At 43.6% G+C, this 14,190-nt stretch overlaps 1 protein-coding gene across 1 annotated transcript in view; it reads left to right on the top strand.

Moving 5' to 3' along the window:
- The window catches only part of LOC118908268 (long-chain fatty acid transport protein 2), a 64,135-nt gene that overhangs the window by 23,240 nt on the left and 26,705 nt on the right, over positions 1-14,190 (top strand). The window contains exons 5-8 of the mRNA XM_057488794.1: positions 6,658-6,852; positions 8,671-8,761; positions 9,357-9,555; positions 11,301-11,398. Coding sequence (XP_057344777.1) covers positions 6,658-6,852; positions 8,671-8,761; positions 9,357-9,555; positions 11,301-11,398 — 583 coding nt within the window. The remainder of the gene's footprint in view (positions 1-6,657; positions 6,853-8,670; positions 8,762-9,356; positions 9,556-11,300; positions 11,399-14,190) is intronic.

Consider the following 14,190-nt stretch of genomic DNA (forward strand, 5'->3'; position numbering starts at 1 on the left):
TATTCAGGGCTCCCTGCGCATGCACTGTGTCTGCACTATGGGTGTTCAGCATTCCTGTGCTCCATCTCCCTCCCGCTCTGCCTGCTCTTCTCCCGCTGGGAGCTGGGGGGAGGGGCGCTCGGCTCCCGCGGGGCCGGGGCTTGTATCTTACCCCCTTCGCGAGGCGCTGGGTTCTCACAGGTGTGGATGTGGTCTGGATATTGTCCTGTGTCCTCTGGTCTTTATTCTAGGAAGAGTTGTCTTTGTTATATTTTCATAGATATATGTGGTTTTGGGAGGAGATTTCCGCTGCTCTACTCACGCCGCCATCTTGGCTCCGCCCGCACTTCTATTGATTCTAATGGGAGCTACCTTTAGACTTGAGGAAAGTAAACATGTTTGTGTCTCGCTCTCTCTGGCTCTCACACTCACACATACACGCCCTTCTACCCCTTTCTCCTGTCTCAGAATGTTTTCTGAGATGCTGGAAGACAAAGACAGTTTGTGGGGGTTATATATGTTCAAAATATCTCATGATTTGGTGTATAATTCATGGCTGACCTCTAATCTAAAAGTAAATTTGGAGGTCGTTTGCCCTTGCTTTCCCTCACCCTGAGTTCCGGTTCATGTCAAAAATACTTGTAAGAAATGATGAAAGTTACGTCAGAAAAACCTTCTGTTAAAGTCTCTTTTAGTGATATCATCTTATACTGAGAAAACCCTAAAGACAAAAATATCTCTTCGAATGAATAAATGAATTGAGCAAAGCCGTAGGATACAAAACCTACAAACATACAAAAATCATACAAAACATACAAAAATCGCTTGCATTTCTATACACTAACACTGAATGATTTGAATAGACAATTACAGAAGCATTTCCACTTACAACAGTATCAGAAAGAATAAAATACTTAGGAATTAACCAAGGAGGTAAAAGACTTGAGTAATAAAAACTACAAAACATTGCTGAAAGAAGTTAAAGAAGACTGAATAAATGGACATATGCTGATGGATTGGGAGACTTAATGTTGTTAAAATGCCCCTACTACCCAAAGTGATCTACACATTCACTATCAAATGCAAACCCTATCAAAATCCCAAAGACTTTTTCACAAAAATAGAAAAACCCATCCTGAAATTCATGTGGAATCTCAAGGGACCCCAGACAGTCAAAGCAATCTTGAAGAAAAAGAACAGACCTGGAGGGTTTACACTTCTGATTTCAAAACTTACTACAAAGGTACTGTAGCCAGTGTAGAAAAATAAAAAAGACAAAAGCAACCTGTTAAAATAAGTGAATTCATCAAAGTAGAGCATACAAAGTCAACAGACAACAAAAATAAGCAACCTAATTCAATTATAGGCAAAGGACTTGAATAAACATTTCTTCCAAGATATATAAATGGCTAATAATCACAGGAAAAGACGTTCAACATCACTAATCATTAGGGGAATGCAGATCAAAACCACAGTGAGGTATCTTCCAGTTATATGGCTACTATAAAAAATAAACTAAATACATAAAAAGCAAAACAAAACAAGTGTTGGTGAGGATGTGGAGAAATAAGAAGACTTGTGTGCTGTTCGTGGGAATGTAAAATGGTTCCACTACTGGGGACAAGAGTATGGAAGTTCCTCAAAATTTTAAAAATTAAGTTACTATAAGATCCAGCAATTCCACTTTTAGGTATATACCCAAAAGAATTGAAAGAGATGTTTGTTGATCCATGTTCATAGTAGCATTATTCACAATAGCTACAATGTGGAAGCAACCCAGTGTCCATGGACGGATGAATGGATGGATGGACGGATGCATGGATAAGCAGAATGTGGTATATACATGCAATAGAATGTTATTCAGCCTTGAAAAGGAAGGAAATTCTGCAGCGTGCTACAACATGGATGAACTTTCAGGACTTAGGCTAAGTGAAATAGCCAATCACAGAAAGACAGAGACTGTAGACTCCACTTATATGAGGTATTTAGAGTAGTCAAAATCAGAGACAGCAAAATGGTGGGATGTCCAGGACCGAGGAAGGGTGGGAATAGGGAGGTACTGTTTAATTGGTATAGAGTTTCAGTTCTCCAAGATGAAAGGAGTTATGGAGATGATCATGGTGATAGTTGCTCAACAATGGGAATATGTTTAATACCACCGAGCTGTACAATGGGTAAGATAGTAAATTTTGTGTTATGTATATTTTATCACAGTTTAAAACAAAATAAGCCAGGATAGGAAGCCCAGATTGAATGAATTTAAAGGGAGCTTCAAGAAAGATTGTATCAGAATGACTTCTCAAAGAAAAGTGAATGAAAACTAGAACTAGTGGTTCTGGATCAGTGTAATCAGGAACTTGGGTCACCCTCAGAGCTGCCTAAGCAGGCTGTCCCTGGAGAGGCTGCCACCCTCCACCCCCAAGTGGTGGGCTGCAGGGAGGCAGCTCCTGCCGTGGGTTAGCAGATAAGCCAAATGACACCCATCCACAGATGCGGCACTGCTCACCAGGAGGCTCGAGGGCAGGCTTAGGGAGGGGGAAGCCGCTATGCTTTCCTTCCTCTTCTTAACCATATTTAATAGCCCCTGTGGTACAGCAGAGGACCGGAGGAATACTCCCAGCTACCTTTGGGGCAGCAGTTCAGATTTGGCTTAAGGAATATAATGTAGTGCTTAAGAGCAGGGATTCGGGTCAGCGGGCCTGAACCCTATCTCTGCCATTTGAACAGGAGAGTTAACCTGTCCAAATCAGATTCCCATCAGCCACAGGGGAAATAATAGTACCTACCTCATAGGGGGCTGTGAAGATAAAACAAGATAATGTACGTCAAGCATGTGACAAAGTACCTGGTACTTAGTAGATAATCAGCAAATTATTATCACTATTTTCAGTGCCTCAGAATGTGTAGCTCATAGTACATGCTCCATACATGTCACTGAGTGAATCGATGAAAATTCTGCCCCTTGTGCACAAAGGAAGAAGTAAGAGAAGACATTCCAGTGAATCAGTCACTCTCATTTAAGGCTGAGTGAGGGGTTAGGTAGCAAAGCTATTGACTTAAGTGATTTTACAGTATTATTGTCAAATACCCTTTATCCATTTCACGTGTCTTCCATTGTTACAGCTGAGCCTTGGTTCCCAGGGTGCCTGTTTATAATGCAAGATTCCGGTTCATTTCCCGTAGTGTGCAGGAGTCAGCTCCCATTTTGTTCTGAAGCTGCTCACCCTAATTACCTGGTGCCCTGCATTTCTCCGTGGACACCCTGACCTCCCACCCTTCCTCAGTCAGTAAATCCCAGTCATGTAAATTCCCGGGTGTGCTCACGTATTGCACCTCACCCCTGTTGTGAAATAGAAGGTTTAATCCTTGTTAAAGAAAACTGAGCAGGCAACCCTCAACCTAAAATACGGTTCCCTTGAGGACTGGCTTTGGTGATGAGGGACACCGTGTCCCCTGTGGGAAAGGAAAACTCTAGTCGCACCAGAACTCCCAGCCACTGGCGAGCGACACATCTCAGAAGGTCCTCCCAGTTTGTGTCCACAAACATGTCCAGCTTAGAGCCTTAATCCCTCCTGCTGGTGTAATAAGATCCTTCTGTTCATGATGAAAAGTGAGTCCATGGTGTTGTGCCTCTGAGCACAGCCCCCCGCCACGCCAGGTGACAGCTGCACCTGTGAGGCTGGCCTGCTGCCCAGTCACCCGGGGCACCTGCAGCTTCCTGTGCCCTAAACCCTGCCCTGTGCCAATGTCCCAGCCATTAACTGTTGAGCAGAGACCTTGACGGCTTCCTGGTGGAGGTCATGTCTTCTTTTACTGCCGCACTTGCCCGACCTGCAAAGCACAGGTCCAGGCCCTGCAGGTGACGGAGGGAACCTGGCCTCTCAGGAATTTACAGTCTAACTGGGGAGATAGAAGCTTACCACCCAGGAGACAAGGAAATGACCTAAGAGGGTGTTTGTGGGCTTCAGATAGAATAAGTAAGGTCGTGGGTTTACACATTGGAGTGCTTTGGAGCTTCACACACAGGTTTGGGAGCAGCTAAGTCCCAGGCCAGGTGGTTACTTTTTAAGTGAAAGTAAGTATTCTTCAAATATTTGTGATGTTTTATTCCCAGAGTGGCAGTAAGGGATGGGAGTGTGGGGGCAAGGGTGGTTCTGAAAAGCTGACGGTTCTCACTTTGTTTGACCATCTTTGTTTGATCAAACAACAATTTGCTTAAAAGAGTGAATGATCTAAAGAACATTTTCTGTTATTTCCTACTCTGTGAAATCACTCTGAAGTGATTTTCAAAAAGAACTGCTTGAACAGAGAGGCTAGCAGTTCTCTGACAAGGGGAAGACCTTCCCTGTGGCCGCTGGAAACCAAAACAAAACAAACCTTGAAATGGTTTCCATGTGAAGGAACCTCTTAGGTCATTTCCTCGTCTCCTGGGTGGTAAGCTTCTATCTTCCCAATTAGACTGTAAATTCCTGAGAGGCCAGGTTCCCTCTATCACCTGCAGGGCCTGGACCTGTGCTTTGACTGGGTGAGCCTACAGTACATAATCCACATAATCCAAATGGAGACACTTACAGGTGAAAGGGGTGGAATTAATAAGCACATCAGGACAACAAGCACAGAGCAGGACTGGCCCTCGTAAGCCAGACAGGTATCTCCCTACTTAGAGGTACGTGGTAATTATAAAAGGGAATACAGACGCAGTCCTGGACATGAAACATTTCAACTTCATAATTTTTTGACTTTGTGATAGTATCAAAGCAGTATGTGTTCAGTAGAAACTATCCCGTGAAGTTTAAATGTTGATCTGCTCCCCAGCTAGCGTCATGCTGTGGCAGGAGATTGTCGTGGTGCTGGGCAGCCGCGGGGAGCCCAGCCCCCAGCCAGCCATGCGGCCACTGGGGTGAATAACAGGTACACTTAGGACCACTCTGGTTTTCACATTCACTACAGTATTCAATAAATTACATGAGCTGTGCAGCACTTTATAATTAAATAAGCTTTGTGATGGATGAGTTTGCCCAACGGTAGGCTACTGTGAATGTTCTGAGCATGTTTAAGGTAGGCCAGACTTAGCTATGCTATTGGCAGGTTAGATGGATTAAATGTTTTCAATTTATGATGTGTTTATCAGAGCTTAACCCCACTGTAAGTCGAGAAAAACTTGTACAATCAGTGATCTATGGACCTTGGGAGCTGATTACTTCCCACCCAGTCAGAATACCTAGGTTCGTTTAGGCTCAAAAGGCTCCTCAGGTATGCCTGTCAACACCCTGCTTAAGAACCACTGGCTAGAGGCCAGCAGTCCTTCTCTACGTTTCCTCCTCAGAAAGACTGTGCAAGGGGCCCAGCTTTTATCAGTGGCCAGTATCTGTCCACCTCTCTGGTTAGGCCTCTGGGAAGAGTCTCATCACTTGAGTTTTGACTCAAGACCTAATCAGAAATGAAATGCCTATCTGCTGCTCCACTGGCCCCTGGGCTCCTATGTGAAGCCAGTTCCAGGTTTGTTTTGGTTTGGTTTCCAGAGGCCACAGGGAAGGTCCTCCCCTTGTCAGAGAACTGCCAGCCTCTCTCTTCAAGCAGTTCTTTTTGAAAATCACTTCACAGTGATTTCACAGAGTAGGAATGCTCTTTAGATCATTCACTCTTTTAAGCAAATTGTAGTTTGAGCAAACAAACTAACACTGATATGAGAGGAGAGTCCCAGGTACCAGGCTCTTAACCCCATTCCATTCTGTTTCCTATTAAAGGTCATGGAATTCCAGAATTTATAAAGTAACATTATACTTATTTATTTGCCCTTTTCTCCCACCAGGCTGTGATCTCCTAGAGGACATAATGTGCCTTATTAATAACAAATGTCATTAAAATCATCATAGGTTTGGACATATTTGTAGCGGCCTCATAAAGGAGGGAAAGCGACCTGGATGTGACCGCATCTCTCGTGCTGACACAGGACTCCTTTCCCTCTTGCACTCAAGCTTCTCCTTTGTGATTTTTATGTGTAACAAAGCATTTTCCTCCCAGGCCACCTGAGGCAACTGGGAGCTGGCTTCCTCCCTCTCTGCCCCTTCCCACCCCACTGGGACAGTTTCATTGTCTTGGTTCAGCCACCTGCCCTTGTGAGCTCTGGGCCTATTTGATAAATGAGGACATGGTAAGAGTCTTCTCTCCCGTCCCCCAGGCCCCACCAGTATTGCTCTGTAATGACTGTAGAAAATGATTGTCTCTCTCTCCTTGCACTGGGTTCCCAGTTCTCTTGTTGGTAACTCAAGATCATTGCTTCAGATTGGGTCTGGTCTTTCCCCTGTGGCCCTTCTTTCTGGCTATTCCCTGATACTCACCTGCCCCATCAAGAAAATAATCAACACATTATTTTAGCTTCAGATTGGATGTGCATTAAATGTTGGCATCTCTTGGTTCCGTCAAGTTATCTCACTTTGCCTCTTAAAAATCAAAATGGGAAGCCAAGTCCTTTGGTTATTCAGTCAGAGTCCTGGCTGTCAGCCCATATTACATGTGTTGGTGGGGATGAGGGGTCATGTGTGTGGGTGACAAACAAGGGGTGCACTAGGGAGAATGTGTAACCAACATAAACATACAAACATAAAGGCAGTTATTAATACGTAAGTACAGGCTCCAGTGATGGTTCCGTTTTATCCCCTCCTCCTCCTACCACAGAAACCAAACGACCGTGATCATAAAGTGAGACTGGCATTGGGAAATGGCTTGCGAGGAGATGTGTGGAGAGAATTCATCAAGAGATTTGGGGACATTCACATTTATGAGGGCTATGGTTCCACTGAAGGCAATATTACCTTTGTGAATTATACGAGAAAAATCGGGGCTATTGGAAGAGTAAACTACCTACAGAAAGTAAGTACCTTGAAAAAGGAGAGCACATGTACCCAGTGTTCAGAATACAGAGGTTTCCCAAAAGCTGTGTCATGATGATGTTATTCTCATTGGAATTTCATACAGTGTCACAGCCAGGGCCCATCCACCAAGAGGTTTTGCTCATTCTCTGTGATAGCTTGGGATGACAGAGTCCTCTAATTTAAAAATCTTAATTTCTATTACTAACAATCCATTAGACCTTGGCCCTTGGCAAAGTGAAGTCCTATGGGAAGTCTTCCTGAACCCATTTATACTCCTATATGACAAAATGCCTGAAGGCTTCCGGCTCTGTAACTCTGTAACTTTCCCCTATACTGTGAGGTGTGGTGCTTGCCCCTGGCTGTGCTGGGCCTCAGATCACCCAGGGAGGTTTCACAGGTACAGGTGCAGGGTCCCACCCCCTGAGCTTCGTGCTGAGGCAGGGCCCAGGCTTCAGTGTTTCTCAAAAGCTTGTGCAGCCAAGGTTAAGAACCACTATCAAGACCTTCAAGAGATCTGGGATGCATCCAGATTCTAGAATCTTGTGAACATTTGTGTTCACCTGACAGCTCTTCCAGAAAGACAGTTCTTATTTTTAAACCAGCTCACACAGCAGTCTCTCTCAGTCATTTTATCATCTAGGGTCTCTGGACAACATCTCTGCCTTTTCTATATTCAGGCAGTCGGCCTTCCAGATGACCACCTGGCCTGCAAATTCCAGTAATATCCAGCAAATGCTGAGCTTCCACTGGCTTCAGCAGGCACCACTGTCATTGTGCCTCTGGCAGTCCATCCTGCCTGGCCACGAAACAGTCACACCAGAGATCCCAGGCAGTCCATGTCCCCAGGGAGTGACTGGCAGCAGACAGAGGACAGTAGTCCATGTGCATAAGAGATCTGGCTCCAGAGAGGATGTGCCAGCACCTTCACATCCTAACTGAATGCCCTGAGGCAAGTCACTGATGTTCCTTCGGCCTCAGTTCCATCATTTATAAAACAGAGATAGGAAAAAGAAATAGGCCAGTACTTGGCCCAAACTCAGTATTAATAAGAGAAAAGGGCTATTGAAATGATTAAACTAAATAATTCATGAGAAAATCCTTAGAGGATACAGCCCAATACCTGTCAGATAATAGCCTTGAGCAATTGTTAGCTATAGCAATTACCGCCGTTCCATTCCTTATATTCTGGCCTGATCTCCAGGCCTTCTCAAGTCCAAGGAATCTCTCTGGCAATGAGAGCCAAATCTATACAGACTTCACAGCTCCCTCCACGCCTGGGCGTCCAATATGGTAGCCATGAGCTACTCGTGGCTACTGAAATTTAAATTATATGAATAAAATTTTTAAATCGGTTCTTCATTTGCACTAGCAACATTTCAAGTGCTGAGTAACCACTTGTTAAGCGACTGCCCTATTGAGCAGTACAGAGAGCATTTCTACCATTGGAGAGAACTCTGGGCAGCACTGCTCCAGACTGAAGATCAGTTTCCTCCTGCCCAGTGGAACCGCTGCTGAGGCGGTCAGCCTTGTCTCGTTGGCTTCCGTCCAACCTGTACCACCCCGAACCTTGGAGACCCAGGCTAGATGCAGTTCAGAGCCCCAGGGCAGGAAGCTGGTGCGAGCAAGAGGAAACTTTGGAAGGTATTGAAAATGTTTTCTATCTGGGTCAGGATGGTAGTTCCAGTGTTGTATACATATGTAAAAATTCACCAAACTATATGGTTAAGGTATATATACTTTGTATATTTTATGTACACTATACCACAATAAAAATGAAAAAATTTGTACTCAAAGTGATATGTTTTAATTGTGTCAGAAAGTCATAATGTATGAGCTGATTAAATATGACGTGGAGAAGGATGAACCTGTCCGTGATGGAAATGGATATTGCATCAAAGTTCCCAAAGGTACAGTGGATTTTTGTTCAATTAACATGTGCCTTTTCTTACCTTGACCAGCTAACTGTTAAGAACTAACATCATTGCTAAAATGAATACCTGGTAAAATTTATCAGAGTGGGAGAAAACAGGTTTATTTAAGTATTCTCAGAAATAATTACCGAAGTTCCAAAAGATGCTAATTTACCACCACATGTAAGAAGATTACAGTTTGAAACCTGGCTTAACAACTTCTTGTTAATGAGGCGGTTTTGCGGAAAGGGATATGTGATTATGGTTCCAAAGCTATCGTTAGTTTTAGGGGGTCTTTACCTTTAAGCTTAAACTACTGTGCATTTGTCTATACATGTAAATCATTATTCAGTAAAGAATTAGCATTAAAAAATTACAAATGTGTGGCCATATAAAATAAGGTCCTCTGTGTTTTGTGTAATATGTGTGTATACGATGTATATGGATATGCACATACATGTGCATGGAAAATGCCACTTCTTGCAGCCACCTTGTCATGTGGATTGTATGACATCAGTTTTAAGAGAAGGTTAGTAATAAAATTTGCCTGCTGCTAGCACATAAAATAACAATTTGCTTTCTTATGTCTTAGGCGAAGTTGGACTCCTGGTTTGCAAAATAACACGACTCACACCATTTAGTGGCTATAGTGGAGGAAAGACTCAGACAGAGAAGAAAAAGCTGAGAGATGTCTTCAAGAAAGGAGACCTCTATTTCAACAGTGGAGATCTCTTAATGATTGACCATGAAAATTTCATCCACTTCCATGACAGAGTTGGAGATACATTCCGGTTGGTTTCTCTGAATTAGAGAGTCAAACAAACACGTGCACAATTTGGCTTACTCCTAAATTGGAATTGCATTCCACTCTGGTCATGGTGCTCCATTTCCTTCTATCTCTTTGGCGTGCCAATTCAACCTCCTATGTCCCCAGAAAATAAGGAGCAAAACGCATGAGGTGTCACTCTAACGCAGTTAACTTAGTTGAGCAACACCAGATGAGAATAAGGCAGAAAATCTGTGTCTGATTTTTGGAGCCTAAATAGCTCAGTCCATCCAAATCCTCTCATTTATCCTCAGTTATTACTGGTCACTCATAGGACAGCCTGAGATTTTCACATTCTTTCCAGTCATGGGGCTTTTCATCAGATAAAACCAAATGCAAATTAACACGGAGCTGATCTAGTTGAAGAGGAGAGGAGGGGTTCAGAGGCCCTTCCAGTCCCCTCCTTCCCACTCTCCAGCCCCATCCAGGGTTTCTCACAGAACCCCCAGGTCAGCATGATGAAGTGAGAAAGTCATTGTAATAGATCATGAAATTAAGTCCCTACAACAACACAGCCCTCCAGCTTCATGACACTTGGTTTAAACGCTTCCCTCCTGTGTAGACTCCCCAAGACCAAGCTCTGTGTCTGCTTGTTCAGCCCCTGCAGCGCCTAGCACAGTGCCTGACACTCACAATTACTTTTTGCATGAATGAAAGAGGAAGGGATGGAAGTTGTCTGGCAATAGTAGAAAGCATGGATTTGAATAAGGGAAACCAAGCCCCAGGCTTTCCTCTACCTCTGACCAGCTGTGTTGTCGTGGGACCTTGCTTGACCTCGATTCCTTCACCCACAAAATGAGGATCCTGATGACCCTCAGGGTCCCTTCCATCTCTAATATTCCATGACTCAGGATTCATATCATTATTATGTGGACTTCATGTTACTATAGAGTCTCAAAATAGAAATACAGAAGTCCCTTTTTCCTGAGCCATGATGGTCTCCCATGACCTCGTTTATTTTTTAAAGAATATCCAGTTTTTTTATTTTAAAAAGAATTTTGAGACTTTCTCTTACCTCTTCCTCTCCAACTCTATGACAATGACACAAGGGGAAGTGTAGCCACATTTCAAGTCGCACAGCATGAGGAGTGTGGAATACATCTCGTATTGGACTTTATGCTGAATTAATATAAGGGACCATGTCCTGGTTGTCAGCCATCATATAAAAAAAATACCTTTAGGAGAACTAAAGAATTTCTTAATGTAAGATATTTTAACTCTTTTTAAGTGGAAAAGTATGTTATTTCTCTTTTTTAACTCTTTTTTAAGTGGGAAAGTATGTTATTTCTTATTAAAAGCTTTCTCAATGCTATGAGAACTTCAAGTAGACATATAAAATTCTATTAAATAGAAATTCACTGATGGAATTAAATAGCAACCAAAGTTAGTGAATGAGAAAGTGAGAGACCTTAACACAGCATAAAGTCACGGGTGTTTAATTTTTATTACCACTGCCTGTCTTAGGCCAAGCCTGTATTTTCACATTAGAACAGCGTCAGTCTGTGTATCATGTTTCATGTGGTAATGTTGAAATTCCACATCTTATTATTTAGGTCTATGCCTTTGTCTTTTGTTCCATAAATGGGGTGCCTCTCCCATGACTAAGTTGGGGAGGTTGAGAGCCAGGGTGCAGAAGATGAGTGCAGCCACCCGACACAGCCTGGGCCAGTGACCACCAGTGACCTCTGTAAACCTTGTCTTTTCTTCCAGGTGGAAAGGGGAAAACGTGGCCACCACTGAAGTTGCTGATGTCGTGGGACTGGTTGATTTTGTCCAAGAAGTGAATGTTTATGGCGTGCCTGTGCCAGGTAGGCACAGGAGGTTATAAATCTATGCCTAAACTCAGACAGCAACTGGTCATAATTTTGACCCCACGGCAAAGTTTGTCATCACTTTCTCCTGCCAACTGAAAAATCACTCTGTCAGACACCTAGGAGAAAGAGTCTGGCTTATGTTCCATTATAAATCAGCCAAGTCAATACATCTGAACCTGGCCCTGATCTGTGGTTCGGCTCCCCAGCTGTTCTTGGGCTCCTAGGCGAGCCAGATCTCTCCTAGATGTAGGGTCCCGTGCTGTATTGGGCACACCTCAAGAAAATATGTGTCATACTTGATTGCTGGGAAATGGTATCTTGGCCTCACAAATATGACCAAGTACAGTTGCAAGAAGGAAAACCAGGGAAGGAGCTGACTTTGTCTAGACTCTTATTTTAAAGCAGATCCTTTACCCGAGGCCAGCATACTGAATTTCAGAATCGTCATATAGAGTAGTGTCACCAAGCTGTCATCTGCAAGGCTGCTGCCAAATGGGGAGTGCCAGCATTTGACTTTGGGTCTGGCTCTTACACCTGCTGGCTGTTTGACTTCAGGCAAATCACTGAAACTAGTGTTATTGCCAGTCCTGCAGTTAAGATTGTCAAGATAATTAATTCATTTCAGTTACGGAAATACTAAGCATGTGCTTTGTGTGCACCAGATATATATGAGAACAGTCAAGAGAAAAAAATCATTTTAATTATAGATGCCAGGATTAAAACCTCCAAATCACTCTTCAAATATAAGGTGCTAGTGACACTGGTATTCCCCCCAGAACTCATTATTTGAGATTCTCACCCTGAATCAACATGGAATACACAAGTCCCTTTTCCTGAGCTATGATGGTTTCACATGACCTTGTTTTTATTTTTTTTTAAATACCCAATTTTTTCAATTTTTAAAGAATATTGGAGACTTTGTCTTGCCTGTTCCTCTCGAACCCTGTGACAATGGCACAAAGGAAGTATAGCCACCTCTCAGGTCGCAGAGGGTGAGGAGTGCAGAATACTTCTTGTGTTTGGGCCTTAGGCTGAATTAATACAAGGGTCCATGTCATGTTTGTTAGCCATCATGTCCTGCAGAGCTTTCTCAGGCCCCACCTAGCATGCACTTCTCAATGCTGAATTTTAAAAGGGTAACAACACAAAAGAATGTGTATGAGAAGGTGAGAGAACCTGGGGAATGGAATGGAAGGGCCTAATCCGGGGCTTTTCAAACTGGGATCTCTGGTCCAGCTTCAGCAGCATCATGAGGAGCTTGTTTAACATGCCAACTCCAGACCTGCTGAATCAGAAACACAGGTCATCCCCAGACCTGCTGAGTCAGAATCTCAGGCCATCCCCTGACCTGCTGAGTCAGAATCTCAGGCCATCCCCAGACCTGCTGAATCAGAATCTCAGGCCATCCCCAGACCCACTCAGTCAGAATCTGTGGGGTAGACCCAGGGAGCTGTGTTATATATAACAAGCTCTCCTATGATTCTTAAAAACACCAAAGTCTGATTTGGGGGTAAAATACCTAAAAGTAGATACTGGTGGTAGTTGTACAATAGTGTGAATGTACTAAATGCCACTGAGTTGTTCACTGTAAGATGGTTAAAATGATGATTTTTATATGTGTCTTAACACAATTTTTTAAAAAACACTAAGGTCTGGGAAGCACTGAAACCTAGTGATTCTGAAAATCTGGCCAAACATCAGAATCATCTGGAAAACTTTTTAAACTCTGGATCTAATGGATCAGAATTTCTGGGGTTTGGGCCTCAGAATCTTCATGTCTTTTTTAATTCCCAAGTAAGTCTAATGACAATAAGTTTTGGGAGGCACGGATAGAGAACAGAGAGGAGGCTAACAGTTTGCAAATGATTAGGACACAGGTGGGGCAAGAAGGTGATACGCTTGTGTTGGGGGTTGCTCCAGTGAGCAGAACAAAATCCGATGGTTGGAAATGGCCAGGCAGTGAAATGACCAGGCCTGGCGCTCTCCTGTAACCAAAGGGGTGAACAATAGAATGGGCTGTCTCTTAAGATAGGGAATGTCCCACTGAGGCCCGTAAAGAGGCTGGATGTCCACCTGGGATCCTATATGAATTCTTGCAGCAATGAAAGGTTAGAGGTGAACTCTGAAGTTTCTCCCAGCTTTTGGATTCTGTGATTCTCAAAGCTACACTTGCTGCCATCTGGCCTCCCATGCACAGAGACCAGCCCCATTCCAGCCTAGAGATGTGGCAAGTCTATCTAAAGTAAAGCATCAAGCCGCCAGGGTGGTTTTTAGGAACGGAGGGCTGAGCAAGACCTTCCCAGATCTCAGCTTTGGATCAGGAGGGAACTTACAGGTTTGGGCCTACAGCGGAGTTGACTTTTTCTAGGTGTCACATCAGAACTGTCCCACTACTGCCTAGAACTTCCTATGCTCAGGAGAACTTCCTGCAATGATGAAAATGTCCCATATTTGCACTGACCAGAATGTGTAGCCAATAGCCACCACATGGCTATTAACCATTGAAATGTGGCTAATGCACCTGAGGAATTGAAATACTCATTTTATTTAATTATAATTAATTTCAATAGACACATGTGACCAGTAGCTACCATATTGGACAGTGCAGCTTTAGGGAACCCCTTGGCCAGAACCTCTGTAGTCTGGAACCTTCTTCCTGGAGCTGAACTAACCCTAAACCAACCTCTGGGAGTCAGGGCAGAGGCCTGAGACCCAACAGGACCCACTAGCCTTTTGGTTGCTTCTGCCAGAGCCAGAAACAAGGAGCCAGTTGACACTAAGGTTTT

Source organism: Manis pentadactyla, chromosome 11 (assembly GCF_030020395.1).
Source record: "Manis pentadactyla isolate mManPen7 chromosome 11, mManPen7.hap1, whole genome shotgun sequence".
NCBI lineage: Eukaryota > Metazoa > Chordata > Mammalia > Pholidota > Manidae > Manis > Manis pentadactyla.